Below are 19,631 nucleotides of genomic sequence, written 5' to 3' on the forward strand. Positions count from 1 at the left end.
TGCCCTCTTACGTTGGGATTGTTTAGGATTTGAAGAGGCAGCAAATACTTCATTAAAGACTAAATGAATTAAAAAACGACCGCCATATAACAGTCCGACTACCACAAGATGGGTGACGCCATGCATCAGAAGCAGTTGATGCTGGCAGTACGGAAGCCCAGGGTAGAATTTTGACTATAAGATAGCGTTTTGTTTGAAACCCTCTCCCTGCTTTTGCCGCCAAAACACCAATTTATCCGGCGTATTGTCCCCGCTGCAGAGGATACGTTGCTGACGCAGTTCCTCGAATTCGGAGGGGTCGTGTAGGTTTATGGAGACGAGTGCACCAGTCATGGTGTTAGGCGACCTTCCTTCGTTCCAAGGGTATGGACGGAGCTCAAGGAACTGAATAAAATAACTTGGTATCCATGGCGAGTTTCATCTCTTTATTCAAGACCATACTTGGTTAACCAACTTAGTTAACCATCAGTGACCCCCACCGTCATCCAAGACAGTAAAGCGTCCCAAACGGGTTAGCCGGCCTCAGCTGGAGGCCTTGTAGCCTTGTGACATTGCTACCTATTGTGGGCCGGGTGCCTAAAGATGCCAAGCCCATGCATGCCTGGTCGTGCCTGATTGTACCTTGACCCTGCAACTAGTTGACAACCAGCTGTCAGTCGGGATAGAATTGAGTATAAAGCGTGGGCCATCGCTTCACCCTGGCCAGTGTCAATGCAATGCCCTTCTGCTCTTCCTTTCATATACGAAGTGCCATTTACTTGCTCAGCAACTCCCCTATCTCTCAATCCTCCAACAAACTGTACAAAAACGACCCCGTCTTGAGAGCTGCGCGAACCGTCACCCATCCTAGTGTTAATGGTAGAAGGCATTTTTCTCTCAAGAATCACTTTCTACGCCACTCTACGCCTAGGCCTGAATCCGCCCCAATGTCCGCCGTAGAGTCAACTCGCTTCGAGCTTCCTGGGCTTACTTTGCCCCTTTATTTCCGGCCCCATGTATGTTTCCAGCTTGTGTGCTGAGGCGACTGATACTAATAAATTTAAGCGAGAATGGACAGATGTTGTTTACGCCAACGCTTTGGATGAAACCGATATCGAAAATGGTTATGTTGGGTAAGTGTTGCGTGGATCAGAGCTGCCATGGGTTATGAGAAGAGACGTTAAATCAGGCAGTTATATGTTCACGCTGAGGGAGCTCTCTATGATGCGTATAATGGAGGCAATCACTGATAAGCCGGATTGGGATAAAAAGGTGCGTGATTGATTAACTCCCTTTTAAAGCCCTTACCAACGCAAGCTAGGTTTTCAATCAGGAGATAACCGATAAATGGCGAAAAGAAATCTCCGATAGCGGCCAAGATATCACTGAACGGATGATTGAGTATATCTTCGCGGAGCTCCGTTGGAAATCTACGGAATATAAAAAGACGGGAATACTAACGTCATACGATCCCGGTGTGGTCAAGACAGATGTGGCCATTCCAAAGGAGCTCAAGCAGCAGCTTCGGGACCTTGTCAAGCCCCTTGAAGACGTGCCGGAAGAGGAGAAGGACTATCACCCTGGGTCTGACGACAAGGTTGTCGACCTGGTCCACCCATCGCTCTTCCCACTTGTGTATGGTCGCACCAAAGTCCTCGGCGACAAGCTGATTGGGCTCGACGACTGCTTTCTATATGTAGGGCAGGGGGAGATGACAAGAATTTCAGATTCACCACCAGAACGTCTTCGTCGGATGTCCGACCATGATCCGTACAGCCGCCATTTTCAGTGGCTTCCATGTGAAGTCAAATTCAATGGCAATGGCGAGTGTCAGATCGCTTCATACATCAACAATCTGCACCCAGCCAAGCACCGAGACCTGTACCACGTGATTGAAAAGATACTCACACAGATCATTCCTCTGTGGAATATATCCCTAACACGAGACTATAATATTCCACGTCGGATCCAGTACAACGAGGTTGAATACCTTCCGAGCGCGGAGCCTGAACCTCAGCAGGGGGATGACGAATCAGACGACGACGCATTCTATGAGCGCTTGGAGGAATGGCGGGATGCCCGACGGCTTAAGCAACCTGAGCCGGCCAAATTTGAGCCTCCTACGGATCATCGTCAAAACGCAGTCGATCTGCAGTCAATGTTTGCAAAGGAAGGATTGCAAGTAATTGTCAAGCTGGCCAACATCGAGCTTACACCTGAGGAACCAGAGTATGAAGGGGGCTCCTGGCACATTGAGGGACAACTGGTATGGCAAATTCGTCCACGGCACATATAAGCTATTAACCAAGATTAGAACGAGCGGATTTGTGCTACAGCGATTTACTATTATGACTCTCAAAACATCACCGACAACACCCTCTCCTTCCGTCACCGTGCCGATGACAGACATTTTGATGACTTGTACTATGAACAGGGCGAGTTCCAATTCTTGCGTGTATTCGGTTTTGAGCCCAGTGCCGGCGGCTTCAGCGACGAACAGATAACCCAAGACCTGGGAGCGGTAACCTGCCGTGAAGGACGCCTTTTGACGTTTCCGAACACACTGCAGCACCGCGTCTCTGCCTTCTCGCTCTCTGATCGCTCTAAGCCGGGTCACCGCAAGATTCTCGCGCTTTTCCTCATTGACCCTAGCCGACGAATTATTTCGACCGCTAATGTCCCGCCCCAGCGAGAGGACTGGTGCAAGGAATGGAAGCAGTCCGTCGACGACGTATTGGGGAAGCGATTACCGGTCGAGTTGCAGAATATGGTGCATAAGACCGTTGACTTTACACCGATGACTATGGATGAAGCCAAGGAGTATCGTTTGAAACTTATGGACGAGAGGTCTCTCAAATCTACCCAGACCAATCGTGTTTTCGAAACAGGGTCGTTCTCTCTATGCGAGCACTGAGTTTCCCCATCCTTTTCCAGGTCCACTATTTCCGTACCCCACTCTTCTATGGACTTTTCTTCTAATATTACACCTAGAACATGAGGACCTGTGAAATCAACACCAAAAATGACCACTACAAAGGGCCATAAACAGCTACATTTCCACCTGTATTTTCCCTTAGCAAGCCACCACTTTAGTACTTAAGTACATACTACACACCACTATTCTGCACCCACTAAGCATTATTTAGTTATCATCCTAAGGTAATAAATCTTAGTAAGAAAATACTTGGTGGTCGTCACAAACCCCCTTGCTCAGTCACCTAGACATAACTCACTCAGTTAGCACACTCATCAGAGCACTTAACCCTAAAAAAGGCAACAAGGCGTACCCAAAGAGTCAACTCCTCTATTTTGTAAGATGCTATGTGCCTTAGATGTCAGTGGCTATGGCGAAGTAGGGCCTTTGGCTTCAGTCTGAGCTCTCTAGTCTTGTCAAGTGGTCGCAAACCTCCGTGGCCATATGGCTGCACATGCTTCTCACATCTGGCTTCAATGACCATCGCAGCCTTGCTTTTACACAGCTGCGCCGACATTTGGGGCTTAATGAGTGGGCAAGGCGTGAGATGGGATTTAATAATGCAAAAGAACTCAAGGCGTTCGTATCGCGGAAGGTGGGCGAGTCGGCTAAGTATGATGAGGCCTTGGAGGAGATGGAGGAGAACAAAGTGCTCATGGAGAGTGGGAATATGACAAAGAAGGAATTCATTGCCAACGCTCTAGAAGAGTCAGGCTGTAAGCCCTGTTCCTCGTCGTTTATGATTAATTTTGAGATGAGAGATGACGAGTGGTTGTTCCATAGGGTGGCTCAGCTTGCAAGCTGCAAAGTTGAGATCGCCGCATGGATGGGATGAGGAGAGATTGTATGATGACTGCTAACATGGCTGCCTTCAGGAGTTGTATGACCTAAAGCTTGCTGTGTATAAGACATGAGAAACTACTGGCTTCCATATAGTAGCCTTCCGAGGACTTTTTTCATCAATCCTGTAACTGTAAGCAGCACCGGCTCCTGGCTTCAAATATTTACTGTTTCAACTCAGGAAAATGAAAGATTAGGTATACATTCATCCAGTATACAACCCGTCCTTATCCCTCCTCAACATCCACATCGGGTATGGATTATCCATATGACCCCACAGTCTCCAAAGCGCAAGAACAGAGGCCTTCATCGTCCCATCAAATCCAGTGTGCTCTCTCTCCAACTCATCAATCTCCGGCCATGGCTCAACGGCCTTCAACCACCACTCATCCAGATACTGCCAAGAATTCTTTTCCTCCTCTGAGCCCTCCCAGAATGGTTTCGCGTCAGCTTTTGCTAAGACCTGACACACCTCCTCATCGACGACAAGACACACGTGGCGCTGCGTAGGATGGCCCCAGTCCTGCTTCTCTCTGCCCCTACCGCTGGCGCGGTCGTCGATCCAGGTTTCAAAGTGGGATCGCACGGAATGGAGCGGGATACTGTCAAGATGATTGCAGTCTTCAATTATGACAGGGTGGTGTTGGGCACAGATTAGCTGGTAATCTTTTCTGAGCTTTTCAGGGGGACCCAGATAATGTTCTTTGACCGTTGCATATTCTTCAACGACATCTCATTTTATGCAGGAGTTTGCCAGCTTGATAATTAGGGGAAATTGGCGGTAGGATTGAGGGGTGTATGTGGTACGGTAGATGATGAAGCCCCAGGTTGGTGATTGAGGGAGTCGCAGCCTAGATATGAGTCGTTGGGTAGGAGTTGGCAGCATGTTATCCCCGCAATTAAATATAGGAGAGACGGAAAATTAACAGATCGGGTGATTGACGGAGGTTCGGGGAGAACCTTGAGAACCTCCCCATGGAAATTGGGCGGACTGCATTGTCGATTGGTGTGGTTCTGCCACCGCTCCACTGACCCTTTCTTTATACAGAAGGGTTTCACGAGATTGCTGTAAATTGGGGCCCGACTATGGTTCGCGTGCACAAGTCTAATAAACCCATGTTGGCTCTGATACTGACCCATGGTATTATGTTTAGATGCGGTCAGCGAATCTAATTTTAAGACGACCCCGGGCCAGACCCTCCCAGCTTGCCCCTCATATGCAAGGGCAAGGTCGAGTCGAGATCGGGGCCCACATGGGCATTCTTATATAACCTTTAATATCAAGATTTCATGATGTTCGTAGCATTTTTTAGTGGCGTAAATGGTGCGGCAACCGACACCAAATTCCTCTGCTATTTATGTTGGCAATCCCTAGTTGTCTAGGCCATATAAAATAGCTGCGCGTGAATCAGATGATACTTCAGCTTTAGGCCTTCTATGTCCACTAATTTTGGTGCCAAAAGACCTCATCTTGATGGAATAGGTAATGGTTGAAATGATTGTTGATTTTTTGACGCGCTGTGGATATGCGGAGTGTGCACAGACTTTTGACCCCCTATATAGCATATGATGTGTATTGTGAAAGTTGAATTTCGTCAGTAAATTGCTAGGCATACTAGATAGTGTTGGATAGGTTCTCAATGATAGTATCTCGGGAAGTCAGATATTACTAAGATATACGACTCTAGCTAGATATATGCAGAATTTATACTAGTTTTCTCGAATTTAATTTCGACGCCTAATAGGTTTGTGGTTCCAATATGGAGTTGACTATCCATTTCTAGATGGGGCTAAGACAAGCTGAAAACGGAATGGTGAACACAGATAGAGGATTGCCACGCAGTTAAATGTATGACGCTAGCCTTGGGGGCTCACATATCAGCCGAAGTGACAGGCCACAACACAGATTATTTACATCATATGATGCCCCTATCGAGGGAATGTTCCACTCCCTTTGAGTCAAACTTTGGGTTTGGGCCTATGTTTTGCGCCCCCGTCGATCTTCTGTGGAAAGAAGGGTTAGGCATCAGGTTACCAAACCAAATGAATTGGACGGAATTTAGTTCGATGTGGTCTCGATCCAGCCGCAAGCGGAAACAGAAACATCCGCATGTATCTGTGCCAAAGTCTGACTGGGTTTACGGCTTAAGCACGAAGACTGCAAAATCCATACATAACCGATGGTCCCCTTCAGCGTTGGAAAGAATGATTTTCTCCTCACAAATACACGCTGTTCATCCGCTCCCTCGCGACAGCTACCGAGATGCCATACAAAGCTCTTGTGACTGAAAACGGCGTCGTGGCCCGCACGCTGCTCAAACGCAACGTGGACACGAGGGTTCACTACGATGTGATCGTCGTCGGCTCTGGTATGGGCGGCGGGGTCCTGGCGAGCGCGCTTGCGGACGCTGGAAAGCGGGTGCTGATCCTGGAGGCTGGATCCCTGCTCTTCCCGACCCACATTGGAAACCTGCCCCGACGCTTGCTCATCGGCAAGTTCCAGAAGCACATCTGGTCGCTGTGGGAAGATTTCAAGGTCATCAACTACAATAACGTACAAGGGTCGGCGTACCAGGGTGGCCAGGGCTTCAATCTGGGCGGCCGATCCATCTTCTGGGGAAGCTTCATTCCGCCGCTGGCGGGCTGGGAATTGGACATGTTTCCTGCAGCGGTGAAGCAGTATCTCCTCAATGCTGGCCCGACGGGTGGCTATCCGGTGGCTCGCAGGATATTCAATGCAGATACCCCGGCGCCGAGCAACTTTCAGACCACATCGAGGAATACCTTGGACCAGACTCTCCCCGGTTGGAACGCCGAGGACGCCTCAGTAGGTGTCGAATATACGGGAGCGACCAATTGGTCCATCCCGGCCGGTATCTTTTCCACAGCGGACCTCATCATTGAAGATCTGTTGGTGCAGAGACCGCCCAATCTGGGCTCCGAGCGAGAGCCCCTGACGGTCAATCTCAATCACGCCGCCTGGAATGTCACGTTTGATGCTGGCGATAACAAACGCGCGACCGGCGTGCATTGCTTCGACCTGCTCGACAAGGTCGAGCGGACCTACACCGCCGACACCATCGTTCTCAGCGCTGGTACCCTTGAATCCGCGAAAATAGCTCTCCTGTCCGGTATCAACAACCCTATGATAGGGCGCGGCGTCACAGACCATGCGATCCTCTACCGTCACTTCGTCATCCCCCCAAACGCCCTCGCCACCACACCACCCTCCGAAACAGAGCCAAAGTCCGCCAAGATTCTCCTCAGGCACCCGTCCGCCTCCCGCGATGCTCACGCTTTTGACATCATCGTCGAGCTCGGGGCGGAGTTCAACCAGGGCCGCTACGTGAACCCAGAGCACCTTGAACAGGACGAGAACATCCGCGCTGGGTACATGCTTTGCGAGATCGTCTTCCAGTTCTACTCCCCCCTCCTCGACGCCAACGCCATCACCCTCAAGAGCAGCAACCCCGCCGACCCCGTCAACGTGTTCATGAATGCTGCCCCCCCGGTCCAGCGTCTCATCAACGAAGCCCGCCAGGTCGCAACCCGCGTCTTCAAGGCCTATAGCGCCCAACCCGTGTTCGACGAGCGCCCCCTGTTCGCCGCCGACGGCCTAGCGGACCTAGACACCGCGGAAGTGGGCGGCGTGGCGCATGAGGTCGGGAGCTTGCGGATGGCGGGCGATGGAAACGGTGTCGTGGACGCGGACCTCAGGTTTGTAGGATACAAGAACCTGTACGCGTGCGACAACTCGGTCTTTCCCATGTCGCCGGCGGGAAATCCGAGTCTCACGCTAGTGGCGTTGGCGAAGCGGTTGGCTGACCATATCTAGGCCATAAAGTGAATATCATAAGTAGCAGATATATCGTTCTTCTTTAAAACCTTCAGGTAAATGCATGTAAATATCTATGTTAAGGTCACTGTGAAGGGAGGCCATCACCATATTAAACTAGTAAAGCTTCCATCCCTTCAGAACAGCTGTAGCTACAAGAAGTCGTCTAGAGGGCCGTTGTCGCCGCCCAAAGAACGAGCATCCCAGGTCTGGTTAGGGTTTATTGCTGCATTCCTAAATGCTCACGACAGTGCCCTTTTGGCTTCAACGTACTCAAGGTGAGTCATGGCGTTACCAGCCTTGGTCTATGTGCACCGTGTGTGTTTTGATGCTGAAGTGTGCTTGCGGCTTATTGTAGAAGCATCTGGGAGAAGCTGTTAAAGACGCAAAGTTGTGAGGCTTTATGCAATTTATGCAATACAAGATATCTCCAGCCGCACACGTCATCTCTATAAGAAGTTATACTCAGCAAAGACTCCGATCACGCCATTAGGTTTTTCAATGGGACCCATGAGAGGGTAATTTTGAATATACTGTGCCCTTACAACGTGTCAGTCCGAAGAGACTTCTACCCTGCAGTTCTGGATTCAAGCATGAGATTGGATTCCAAAATCCTGAAGGGTGACGGAATTAATCTTGAGATACCGTATACCAGATGTATTTGACATGTACGCACCAGGAACAAAAGAGAGCTAGACATCGTCATATGGACAGCCAAAGAGGGCCTTCCTATCTCTGTCTAGAACTGTGAGCTGAAGATTAAGAGACTAGCATTCAGTTGCTCAAGGTGGTGATCACAGCTGCGGTGACTATGAGACATGCGTGCTACCTGAATATAAAGGCAATAATTGGGGCCACTCAGTATCATACTAGTTGCGCAGCTAGACATTCATCTCCGTAGACCGCGGCATACCTTCCCAGCGCCATCAAGGTAAAGTGAAACTTGTAATTCGGATACCGCATCCCCCCAGGAGGAGCAAACACTCCTTCCAGCGCCCCCGGCAGCCACTCCCCGGTATCCTGCTGCTCCTTCATAAGATACGCCACACCGCGACGAACGGCCTCATGGTCCCCACATCGTGCCGCTAGCAATCCTATCACCGCATAGGCGGTATTGGTCACCTGGCTCCCGTCCGGATGGGGGAGGTACTCCTTGAACCGAACGGTATCCAAGCTCTCACCCCACCCACCGTCGGGATTCTGGTGCTGCAGCAAGAAACTACAAGCCCGCCGGCACGCGGCGCAGTTGGACTCCTCCCGACCCATGCAGGCCAGTCCCTGCAGCGCAAACATGGTCGCATACGTGAAACAGACTCCCCAACTGGCGAACCAGCCACCATTCGGGTACTGAGACCGCAGCAGGTAGTCGACACTCCGGGAAATGCAGGCCTGGATGTCCCGTGCTCGGTAGGTAGGGTACTCCCGGGCGAACGTCGTCAGACTCATGATCACCGAGCTGGTACATTCCGGATACAGATTATCCGTCATGACGTTCTCGTAGAGCTCCGTGATGTTGAGCAGTTCCAGGAACTTTGGCCCCCGCACGGGCTCATAAGCCGAGAACCCGCCACCGGCGTTCTCCATCCCCAGTATCAGATCGATGGCCTGCTGGAGCCGCTCGTCGGAGATGCGCGCGGGGAAGCCCTCGATCCGCTGCAGGAGCACGACAACCTTGACGGCCTCCGCGGTGGTGTCCGACACGGCGTAGGATTGGTCGCGCGTGCTGAAGGGCCAGGCGCCGCGAGTCGGCTGCCGGTAGACGTGGTGCACGCCAAGGGGATCCTCGCGGATCTGCGAGTTGTCGATGAACTCGAGGGCTTTGCGCAGGATGGCCTGGTTTTCGGGCCGCGCGGCCAGTCCGGCGTCGATGGTGGCCTGCACCGTCAACGCCGTATCCCACAGCGAGGTCCCGTTTGTGCCGGAGGCGGCCAGACCCTCGCGGCACAGCCACATCGGGTCGATGAACCGGTCGCGCATGCCCCGGATCCAGTGGCTGTCTCGGCCATGGGCGTGATACAGCGCCAGCATGTTCGAGGCGAAGCTCACGGGAGCGATGCACAGGTAGTGGGTATTGCGGGTTTCCGTTTCGATCTGGAACAGAGCTTCGTTGAGCGCGCGGCGCCGCAGGAAGGGGATCTTGAGGGTCTCGTACGTCGTCAGAGCAGAGGTAAAACTACGTTGGATCCAGGTTGAGTCTGTGAGACGGTCCGCGGCGCTGACGTTGGTGCGCTGCGCTGGCCAGTTGATCTGCTCGTAGGGGATGTCGTAGAGCTCGTCGCGCAGAGCCTGCACGAGTTTGTTGGGCGGCATCGAGAATCGATGGCCGTACAGATAGCTCATGCTGATATAGACATTCCGGGTGTGCACCCACCATTTCCCCGGATTGAAGGGCAAACTTGCAGGCACGAGCAACGGCTCCGGCGGCAGGGGGATCATCCCTTCCCACTCGTACACGCCGAGGACGCACAGCCAGAACTTGCCCCAGGTCGGGGTGGCCCTCGCGCTTCCCAGTCGGAGCAGGGTGTTGCGCGCCCTTGCCATCGCTGGATGCTCCGGCCCCAGCCCCAGGATCCTCAGCATGCAGTAGTTCATCACCGTCCCGAAGACGGTCGACGGGGACTGGATGAACAGGCCCCATCCGCCGTCCTCGTTGACCACATTGAGTAAGTACCGGCACATTTCCTGCTTCATGTGGGAGTCTATCGGGATCCCCACGATGTACCTCGCGATGACCATCCCGCTGGTGACGAACAGGGGGCCGTCATCGTTGCATCCCCAGTGCCCATCGGCTGTCTGCAGGCGCTTGAAGAATTCCCATCCGTTTTCCACGGCCTCCAGGGCTCGGGTAGCGCGAGGCCGCGCAGGGAGTTCATACGGTAGACCCAGCCAGTACTTTTCCAGGAAACTTTGCGGGCGTTTTCTGGCTTTATCATCGGACTCTAGATACTCCCACATGTGCCGGCCGTTGTCGACGTTGAGCCGCCATCGCGATAGATCGGTACCGAATTCGCTGGCGGCTTTGGTGTTGGAGAATTCGGCCTTGCCGATGACTGTCGCAGGCTTACTGCTGTCTGTAGCCATGGTTAAAGGCAAGAGCTCTGTTACTACCTGCTGTGGGCCTTACAGGAAGGACTTTATACTGAACTATCTGTACCGTGGCAAGACTGCAAATAGTCTGTATTACCAGACTCGTCTTTTTAGTTTTCCTTACACTTTGTTTCTTACATTATTTTCAAAAAGAAATAAAAAATAAAAAAATAAATAAAAATAGAAATCTCCGAAACAGGCAGTACGACAAAAACGAGGGGGCGACTCCATTGCCTAAAAGCCGAGCGTTCTGCATGCTCGCCCTTATGCATAAGGAACGCCACTGCGTGCTAAGCAGTTAACTGATTGTAACCTCTAACTCGTCCTGATCATTGGCCAGCTGCTTACGGATTTTAGAAAACAAGGCGTGGAATGCGCCTTTCCCACTTCAGGTTTCTAACATGTGAATCACGGCCATTTGACCAGCAATTCGGTCCACTTCTCTAAACTCGTTACATTACACGAGACTAGCAAGAAAAATACTCTCTAGCGCTTGCTATCACTCGGTCCTCCTGGTAATCACCATCCGGCAGTCCCTCTCCGGCTTGGCCGGGAAGGACGCAATGAAGCACTTGGCGGGCATGAGAACCGGCAGCCCATTCTCATCTGTGCAATGCGGCCCAAATCGGCTATCTTCCGTCAGCGCAATGTCGTAGTCTTTGAGGACGTTGGCGACGATGGTGAGCATTTCCACCCAGGCAAGGTTACGTCCAAGGCAGTTCCGCGGACCATAGGAAAAGGTGAAGAGCAACCGCTTGTTGGTCTCGCCATCGAGGAATCGGTCCGGGTTGAACCGCGCTGGGTCGTCCCAAATACTGGGATGCATACTCGGCGAGCGCAGATTGACGTAGATTTCTGTCCCGGGCGGAATGTAATGTCCCTGCAGGGTGATGCCCGTAGAATGGGAAATGCGCGGAGTCAGTCCGGCCGTGGTGGGCGAGTGCCGGAGAGCCTCGTACACGCAGGCTTCGACGTACGGCAAGCTGCTGCGCACGTCCTTGTAGGTCACCAAGTGGCTCAAGGGGAAGGCGCTGCGGACCTCGTGGACGGCTCGCCTGAGAGTCTCCGGGTAGAGCAGCAGCAGGTGGAACGTCCACATGATGGCGGATGAGGTGGTCTCGCTCCCCGCCAGCATCATCATGATACTCTCGGCCTGCACCTCATGCGGGCTCATCTTGACTTTAGACTCGGGGTCCTCCGCGTCGATAAACGCCTGCAGCATGTCCGAGGGCTTCTCCGCGGAGTCGTCAGCCAGCAACTGCTTGCGCATGTCGACAGCGTCGCTGCTGAACGCCGCCAGCTCGCGATACATGATTTTCCACGGCCGCATGATGAGCGAGAATGGCAGCAGCGACAGCAGGGCCAGGACGACGGGCGACTCCAGCATCTCCATGATCAACCCGGCCCATTTCATGATTGACGAGCTACCGCGGGAGATGGCGTTGAAGTTGCGCCCGAACGCCAGCGCACTCATGATGTCGAACGTCACTAGCTGGGTGTCGGTGCGGTAGTTGACCTCGGTTGGGCGCCCGCTGTTCGCTCCTATTAACGCGTCCCATTTCGTGCGGATGGCCTGGTATCCATGCTGGAGGATCAGAGACTCTGCGCGTCCCAGATAAGCGTAGTTGAAGAAGGGGCCTAGCTGCCGCCGGCGACGGTTGGCCAGCTCTGGCTCTCTGAGCGAGACGATATTGGGTGTGTTGCCGTCGTTGAAGATGTCAAAGAAGGCGGCCTTGCGAAACTCCTGGGAGCCTAGCACGGCGCGGATGTCATCTGGGTGATTGATACAGACCGCACGGGGTTTGTAGACATATACATCGCCGTACCTGGCGACGTCCTTGTCGACGGTCTGGGTCACCTTCCCGGAGAAGGTGTCGACATTGGCGCGTTTGGTGGTCAGTCGGGCCAGAAGGGGCCCAGGAATGGAACCGAGGGGAGAGAGGAAATAGGCATCAATCAGTCGATAGGTGAGGGCTCCAATGAAGATTGCCGCGAGCACTTGGAGTATGCTGATTGCGTTCAGAAAGGGCTGAAGCTCAGCGACTCCGATCATCGTGGAAGTAGTGGTCTTCTCCCCCTGAACAGTGTGAATCAAAGCATTGGAGAGGGAACCTGCCGTAGAATTGTGTCTATCTCGCCTCTACCTCTTCGGTTCGAACATGGGACCAGATGAGGGGTCAAAAATTGGCCTGATAACATGTTTGTATACAGATACATACTAGGGTCAACAAAATCCCATGTCGTATTGAGACTGGCTGCAGGCATCTAGATCGTGCACGGGCGCATATGACAGACAGATTGAAAATTTCGATCAAGTATTTCAACCTAGTATTTCTAAGCGCTGGGCCACAGTGGAGATCATCCAGGGTCATCATTTTAACTATAAAGACTATTGGTCAATTGCAGGATCAACATCGTATTCAGCCGGATATGAGAACCCCAAGGCTATTATCTGTTCTTTTTCCAGATAGAGGCAAAAAACCCACATGTCCACTTCAATTACTTGTCAAATCGATGTCACCTTTGGTGGAACATGCAGATGCAAGCCTCTGTATCAGGAAAAAGAAGGATGTAGAGAGACAGTTTCACATGTGATAGGCGGATGAAGTGGCGCACTTATGCAAGGGAAGTGAACTATGCCAACTCCACCGATAGACAAGAAGAGGGGTATTCCAGAATATACCAAAAAAGGGTAAATGAAGCGACGATGACCTTTGCACAGCACTCTTATCTCTTTCGAGGATGAATCACCCTTGCCTCTCCTCTTGCACGCGCTGAGACACCATGGCCCTTCCCATTATTCTCTGCCTAGTTGTCGTCTTGTGGGTTTCCTGGCGCCTGCTGGACGCCTTGATCCTGTCTCCCCTTCACCGGGTTCCGGGACCGGTTCTTGCACGCCTCACCCCCCTCCGAGCGATCTATGCCCGCCTCCCCAGCCGGGTCATCCCCGCAGCCCTGGCCGACTTCCATACCTATGGGGACATCTACCTCTCCAAACCGCGGACCATCACAATCAGCCATCCCCAGGATGTGCGGGCCATCCTCGCGTCTTCCGACTTCCAAAAGATTGACGTCTATCATGGCCTTAATGACCCCGTCATGGCGAATATCGTCACCTTCAGTGACCCCAAGCTCGCTAGTCGACGGCGCCGGCAGATCGGTCCGTACTTCATTCCCAGCTATCTGGCAAAAATGGAGGAGCTGATTCTGCGGAACGGCTGCCGGGCTGTGGCGGACAAGTGGGATCGACTGATTGCTCACCAGGGCCATGGCCCAGGGAAAGCAGTCAAGGTAAACTACCGCCACGACCTGCAGCTGGCCACTTTTGATATTATGAGTGCGCTGGCATTTGGCCGGCGGCTGGACTCGCTAAAGGAAGAAGGGGAGAGTGTGGCGATCGTGGAATGGATCATGGCGACAGCAGTCTATATCGGCGTGCGGATCAATTTCCGGCTGCTCATGGTGTTTCCCTTCTCGCGGCTGGTGCGGCGCTGGACCAGGGCATATGCGGAGTTTGTTCAATTTAGCAAGCACGCAGTGGCCAGTCGAAAGGAGCTGCTGGCACAAGGATGCCAGAAGCCCGTCGATCTGCTCCAGGCGTTTATTGATGCAGAAGACCCCGACTCCAAGGTCAAGATGACGGCCGTGGAGGTGCAGGCTGAGAGCGTGGGCATGCAACTGGCTGGGAGTGAGACGACGGCCGCCTCGCTGACCTGGGCGGTGCATTTATTTACCTTGTATCCCGAGTACTATCGGATGGCTGTGGATGAGGTGCGTGGACAGTTTGGTCCTGACCATTTGATAACCTATGCAGACTGTAATCGGCTGGTCTTTCTCGAGGCTTTTGTCTATGAGATGCTGCGGTACACGCCCATTACATCGAGTTTCATGCCTCGGGTTTCCTTCAGCAATGGGACCACCTTGCAGGGGCACTATATCCCCCCTGGCACCGAGATAGCATTCAATCTCATCGCCATGAATAACCGCGAGGACGTCTGGGAGGAACCAGAAAGGTTCCTGCCGGACCGGTTTCTGAAGGATCCCGATCTGAAGCGGAGTGTCTTTGCCTTTTCGTATGGGACGCGCAGCTGTATAGGGCGCCATCTGGCATGGATGGAGATGATGACCATTCTGGCGAATCTGCTAAAGGACTACGATTGGAGTTTACCAGAAGACAGTCTGTACGGACCGCATCATGTAGACGAGCAGGGGATCCCCATTCGCATGCCGTCCAAGTGCCATATAGTGTTTACGCCTACGCATCCGGACCGAGACTGTCAATTAGTGATAAGCCGGCCAAAGACCTAGAGTAGTTTGAATATGACGCGAAGACAAATAAGTTAATCTAAGTATATCCATCATGTATTTTGATCCCCTCCACCGCATCCAAGTACAGGACCTTCCCATACAGCCCTTCATCCTCCACACACTGCACCACCGCATCCGCCACTTGCTCCGGCTGCAACCTCTTCAACCCCATCGCCCGCATCTCCTCCTCGGGCGTATACCCCGGCCCCGTACGGTCCGTCTCCACCCGCATGCGATTCTTGTCAAACGCCGTCGCAATCGCGGTCGGCGCCACCGCATTCACCCTCACGCGCGGATGAAACGCCCCAGCCGCAAAGGTAAACATGGCAGCGCCGGCCTTGGCCGCCCCGTACGGTGCGATGCTCGCATACGTCTTGAACGACGACGAGGAGGTCACGCTGACCACGCACCCAGTCTGGCCCTGGTCAAGCCCATCCCAGTATTTGATCGCCTGCTGGGTTGCGTAGATGGGCGCCGTCAGATTGACGGTGATCATATCCTGGATGTCCTGCGCGGAGAGCGCAAGGAACGGCGCGCGGAGGTACCCCGCGTTGTTGATGAGCACCGAAAACCCGCCCATGGTCTCGATGGCGAAGGAAAAAAGGGCGTCGATTTCTCGTAGATTGGAGAGATCGCAAGGGAAAAAGGAGGCGGTGCCCTTGCCGTGGGTGAGGTTGAGCTGGGAGGCGGCGGCGGGGCCCTTTTCGGTGTCGATGTCGCTGAGCACGATGCGATAGTTGCGCTGGGCGAGGGCTTCAGCGATGCAGAGGCCCACGCCTTGGGCGGCGCCGGTGATGATGGCTGTGTTCATGGTCGGTCTGAGCTGGATACTATGAACAGGAGGTGGGATGTGGTGGAAGAGAGAATGAAAGAACAAACTGGAATAATAATTACAGATAGTACGACTCGTTTCAAACCGTGTTTTATGCAAAAGCTTACCGAGGCCACCCAGTGTGACCTAGGTTAATGACCTCTTAAGAGTCGTCTGCTATCGAACTGTTCCTAACTACTTCTCTCACTTAGCATTCTGTCTTCCCTGTTTCCTTTTACAACACTCTGCTCAGTGCTAGTCAGTCCAGTCAGTCAGTCACTTCATGACACAATGGCCGCCGCCAGCCTCATCTCCATCCTTTTCGCTGTCCTCGCCCTCCGGCTTTGCTACCTGCTCATCCATGCTCTGTTTCTCTCTCCCCTCCGTCATATCCCCGCCCCGTTCATGGCCCGGGTGACATCGAAACGCCCCCTCTGGCATCTTCTCACCGGCAAGGCGGAAACAGCAGCGCGCAAGGACTATTCCACCTATGGGGACATCTACCTCTGCAAGCCCAACACAGTGTACCTGTGCGACCCCCACGATGCCTGTACGGTGCTCAGCTCCCACGCATTTCGCAAAACGGACATGTACCGGGTGTTTGAATACGAGGGCATCCCGAACGTCTCCACCTTTACTGATCCGGCCGAGGCGCAGCGCCGTCGGCGACAACTACACCCATTCTTCAACAATGCGTATCTGTCACAGATGGAGCCAGTTATGCTGCGGTACGGGGTCAAGGCTCTCAAAGCGCGCTGGGATGCCCAGCTGGCAAACCGCAAGAAGGTGGAGGTGAATTACCGGTACGATACCCAACTGGCCATGTTTGACATCACTGGCGCGCTCGTGTTTGGACGCGAGTTCCACGCCCTGGAAACTAGCAATCTCGTGTATACGAAATGGGTCAACAATACGCTGTCGTACATGCTAGTGAGCCACTACTTCCCGTGGGTCAAGCGGGTCCCATTGTCCTGGTTGGTGAGGGGTCTCAAACAGTCATACGATGACCTGGTGGCCTTTAGCAAGGAGTCGATTGCCATCCGCCAGGCAGACCTGCAGGCGGGGCGTCCGAAGCCAGCGGACCTGCTGCAGGCGCTCCTCGACGCGGAAGATCCAGATTCCAAGGCCCCGATGACCGCGCGCGAGGTGCAGGCGGAGAGCATCGCCATGCTGGTTGGAGGCAGCGAGTCGACCTCCTCTGTCATCTCCTGGGTGATTCACTTTCTCCTACTCTACCCGGAGCATCTTCAAGCGGTTGTGGCCGAGACTCGCGCCAACTTCCCCGCGGATCACATCATCACATTCAACGAGAGCAAGGCCAAACTCCCCTATCTCGAGGCCTGCATCTACGAGACTCTGCGTTGTATCCCGACGGCGAGCACCTCCTTCCCCCGTGTCTCAGACCAGCCCATCACCCTGAAGGGTTACTACATCCCTGCGGGCACAGAAATCTCCACTAACAAGTGCGCGGCCCATCTGCACCGGCCCTCCTGGGAGGATCCAGACCGGTTTTATCCTCCACGTTTCCTCAAACAGGAGACATACCACGAAACCCGGCGGAACATGCTCTCGTTTGCCTACGGGACACGGTTCTGCATTGGCCGCAATCTGGCCTGGGCGGTGATGATGGTGACGCTAGCCAATCTGTTCAAGGATTACGAGGTGGGGTTACCGGAGGACGGTCGCTTTGGGCCCACTATCGTCGATGCAGCGGGGAGGCCGAAGATAATGCCCACGAAGATGGGGGTCGCCACCATGCCTGCAGATCCTGAGAGGGATTGTCGAATGGTATTGTCGGCGAGAATTACAGAGTGATGTATTTGCAGTCTGCAGTTTTAGCTTAGGGATCGACAAACAAGAAACAAACAAGAAATGTGGCTATTCTGAAGAATGCTACCTTAACCTCATTCTGCAAATCTTGTCTGCGGAGTATAAACTGTAAATTACGGCCGGATACGAGCACAGGCCCCAAGCGAGGTCTGGCCTGGCTTGGCTGCATATACGGGTTCGGAGCTAGCACTTGAAGAGCAATACACAAGTCCCTATCGGGTAAAAGATCGGGTCTTCGTGATATTCGTATTCATGCAACAGTGGGACAAAGTTACACGAGACAATGCTACACCAAGGTGGACCGTTTTGGCTGCTTTCATCAATTTACCAAAGGCAGTTCCAGAGACCTGACTGCTCGATGTTGCGAACATTGATGCCTATTTCAGCTTGTCTCTCTCAATGAATGAAGAGCGCCCTGGCACCATGGAGTCAATCCCCCTCTCCCCGTTCGACCTGCAAGGCTCCTTCTCCAACATCCCCTACGCCTTCTTCTACGAGAACGCGCAGTCTGAAAATGACTTTATGCCATTTGATCTCCTCAAGGGCTCGTTATGGGCTAGTCTTAAGCGATTCCCCATCCTGACCGGCCGTCTGCGAGCCAGGAGCACCGGGCACATCGTCGTCGAGGTCGACGCAGATAATCCCAACCAGCCCGAGATCCGGGAGACGCTCTGCGACGCGGTCCACTGGTCGCAGCTCAAGGAGGCGAGTTTTGCCTGGGATGCGTGGCCGGCGGGCGTCGCGACCGTGGGACCTGTAGCCACTGCTGCGGCGGATGGGGAAATCAAACTGCTGAATATTCATGTAATGCGACTAGCACAGAACAGCGGAGTGATTCTCTTTATCAACATCCCGCATTATGTGGTGGACGGGGTGGGATATTTTGCCTTTATCAATCACTGGGCGGAGACGATGAGGATGCAGCAGCAGGAAGAGGAGTCTAAAAGTGAATTCAGCTTTGATCGTAGCATCATTCAGAGGTACTTGCCTGCGGAGCGAACTCCGTTGGATCCCCTCACGCAGTCGATCTACGGTCAGCGGAATCTGCTCGTCGATTGGCTTGCCTGGCTCTCCCCGACGACGCTGGGAGGTCTACTCTCCAAGACCGCCGGCATGGCACGGGGCGAAGCTCATCTATTTCGTATCTCTCGAGCCTCTCTCGACCAGGTCCACAAAGCGTTGCAGCCGTATATTCCCGCCGGCATCCGTCTCTCGGACAACGACCTGCTCGTCGCGCTCATCAGCAAAACCTATATCCAAAGCCAACCCCAGCCGGAGCCTCCCACGGGCCTTCTGAGCTGGCTCCGGCCTAGCCAGGGACAGCCCGAAACCCACTGCACGGTGCGCGTCCCCTGCGATGTCCGCCGCCATCTGAACGTGCGGGAGATATACACCGGGAATCTCCTCCTGGGGATGATGGTACGGACGCCGCTCGATGAGCTCGCTCGTCCGACCTCCGCAGAGACTCTTGCGACGGCTGCGCTGAATGTCCGGCAGTCCATCGAGCGCGTGCAGCCGGGTCTGGTGGCCGCGTACCATGACCTGATCCGGGCGAATCCCACGAGCCATATGCGGCCGTTGGCGTTCACCGCAACGCGCACGACGACCTCGCTTGTGGCGACAAGCCAGGTGCGGTTCCCGATGTACGAGGCGGATTTTGGCGGTGGGAGGCCGTGCTTCGTGTGTTTGACGCCGGTGTTTGCGGGGAGCTATACCATGGCGGCGATTTTGCCGACGCCAGAGGGGAGGGAGGGAGGGGTGTATGTACTTCTGACGAGTAACGTAGAGGCTATGCAGGGGATCAAGAAGAATAAGTACTGGAATGAGATGGTAGAGACGATTTGGTAGGACTGCATAGCACTTTGACTCGAATATCCATTTTGAAAATATATATTCTAGTACGGGTAATCAATGCAATGATTAAGACATTTACCAAGTGTGCCCTAAGTCCGTCATCCTTATTAATA

General features: G+C 53.5%; 10 protein-coding genes across 10 annotated transcripts; 6 read left to right on the forward strand and 4 right to left on the reverse strand.

Annotated features, from left to right (window-relative positions):
* Positions 1–926: 926 nt before the first annotated feature.
* Aud_001953 (DUF4246 domain-containing protein) lies at positions 927–2,893 on the forward strand (the record flags this gene model as incomplete). The annotated part of the gene is made up of 5 exons (XM_043295955.1): positions 927–995; positions 1,045–1,112; positions 1,173–1,251; positions 1,301–2,245; positions 2,294–2,893. 5 exons carry the CDS (start codon positions 927–929, stop codon positions 2,891–2,893), a joined length of 1,761 nt encoding a protein of 586 aa, XP_043151890.1.
* A 430-nt stretch (positions 2,894–3,323) lies between these two features.
* On the forward strand, positions 3,324–3,788 carry Aud_001954 (uncharacterized protein; the record flags this gene model as incomplete). Its single annotated transcript, XM_043295956.1, has 2 exons — positions 3,324–3,331; positions 3,365–3,788. The coding sequence occupies 2 exons, from the start codon at positions 3,324–3,326 to the stop codon at positions 3,786–3,788; spliced, it is 432 nt and encodes a 143-aa protein (XP_043151891.1).
* Positions 3,789–3,998: 210 nt separating this feature from the next.
* Aud_001955 (uncharacterized protein) lies at positions 3,999–4,510 on the reverse strand (the record flags this gene model as incomplete). The annotated part of the gene is made up of 2 exons (XM_043295957.1): positions 3,999–4,395; positions 4,503–4,510. The coding sequence occupies 2 exons, from the start codon at positions 4,508–4,510 to the stop codon at positions 3,999–4,001; spliced, it is 405 nt and encodes a 134-aa protein (XP_043151892.1).
* Positions 4,511–6,056: 1,546 nt separating this feature from the next.
* Positions 6,057–7,628, forward strand: Aud_001956 (uncharacterized protein; the record flags this gene model as incomplete). The annotated part of the gene is made up of 1 exon (XM_043295958.1): positions 6,057–7,628. The coding sequence occupies one exon, from the start codon at positions 6,057–6,059 to the stop codon at positions 7,626–7,628; it is 1,572 nt and encodes a 523-aa protein (XP_043151893.1).
* Positions 7,629–8,492: 864 nt separating this feature from the next.
* On the reverse strand, positions 8,493–10,709 carry osc3 (oxidosqualene cyclase helA; the record flags this gene model as incomplete). The annotated part of the gene is made up of 1 exon (XM_043295959.1): positions 8,493–10,709. The coding sequence occupies one exon, from the start codon at positions 10,707–10,709 to the stop codon at positions 8,493–8,495; it is 2,217 nt and encodes a 738-aa protein (XP_043151894.1).
* A 505-nt stretch (positions 10,710–11,214) lies between these two features.
* cyp5081A1 (cytochrome P450 monooxygenase helB1) lies at positions 11,215–12,768 on the reverse strand (the record flags this gene model as incomplete). Its single annotated transcript, XM_043295960.1, has 1 exon — positions 11,215–12,768. The coding sequence occupies one exon, from the start codon at positions 12,766–12,768 to the stop codon at positions 11,215–11,217; it is 1,554 nt and encodes a 517-aa protein (XP_043151895.1).
* A 731-nt stretch (positions 12,769–13,499) lies between these two features.
* On the forward strand, positions 13,500–15,023 carry cyp5081B1 (cytochrome P450 monooxygenase helB2; the record flags this gene model as incomplete). The annotated part of the gene is made up of 1 exon (XM_043295961.1): positions 13,500–15,023. One exon carries the CDS (start codon positions 13,500–13,502, stop codon positions 15,021–15,023), a length of 1,524 nt encoding a protein of 507 aa, XP_043151896.1.
* A 37-nt stretch (positions 15,024–15,060) lies between these two features.
* On the reverse strand, positions 15,061–15,834 carry sdr1 (short-chain dehydrogenase helC; the record flags this gene model as incomplete). The annotated part of the gene is made up of 1 exon (XM_043295962.1): positions 15,061–15,834. One exon carries the CDS (start codon positions 15,832–15,834, stop codon positions 15,061–15,063), a length of 774 nt encoding a protein of 257 aa, XP_043151897.1.
* A 291-nt stretch (positions 15,835–16,125) lies between these two features.
* Positions 16,126–17,649, forward strand: cyp5081D1 (cytochrome P450 monooxygenase helB3; the record flags this gene model as incomplete). The annotated part of the gene is made up of 1 exon (XM_043295963.1): positions 16,126–17,649. One exon carries the CDS (start codon positions 16,126–16,128, stop codon positions 17,647–17,649), a length of 1,524 nt encoding a protein of 507 aa, XP_043151898.1.
* Positions 17,650–18,087: 438 nt separating this feature from the next.
* helD1 (acyltransferase helD1) lies at positions 18,088–19,512 on the forward strand (the record flags this gene model as incomplete). The annotated part of the gene is made up of 1 exon (XM_043295964.1): positions 18,088–19,512. One exon carries the CDS (start codon positions 18,088–18,090, stop codon positions 19,510–19,512), a length of 1,425 nt encoding a protein of 474 aa, XP_043151899.1.
* Between the last annotated feature and the right edge of the window lie 119 nt (positions 19,513–19,631).

This window comes from Aspergillus udagawae, assembly GCF_001078395.1.
Source record: "Aspergillus udagawae IFM 46973 DNA, scaffold_10, whole genome shotgun sequence".
In the NCBI taxonomy this organism is placed as follows: domain Eukaryota; kingdom Fungi; phylum Ascomycota; class Eurotiomycetes; order Eurotiales; family Aspergillaceae; genus Aspergillus; species Aspergillus udagawae.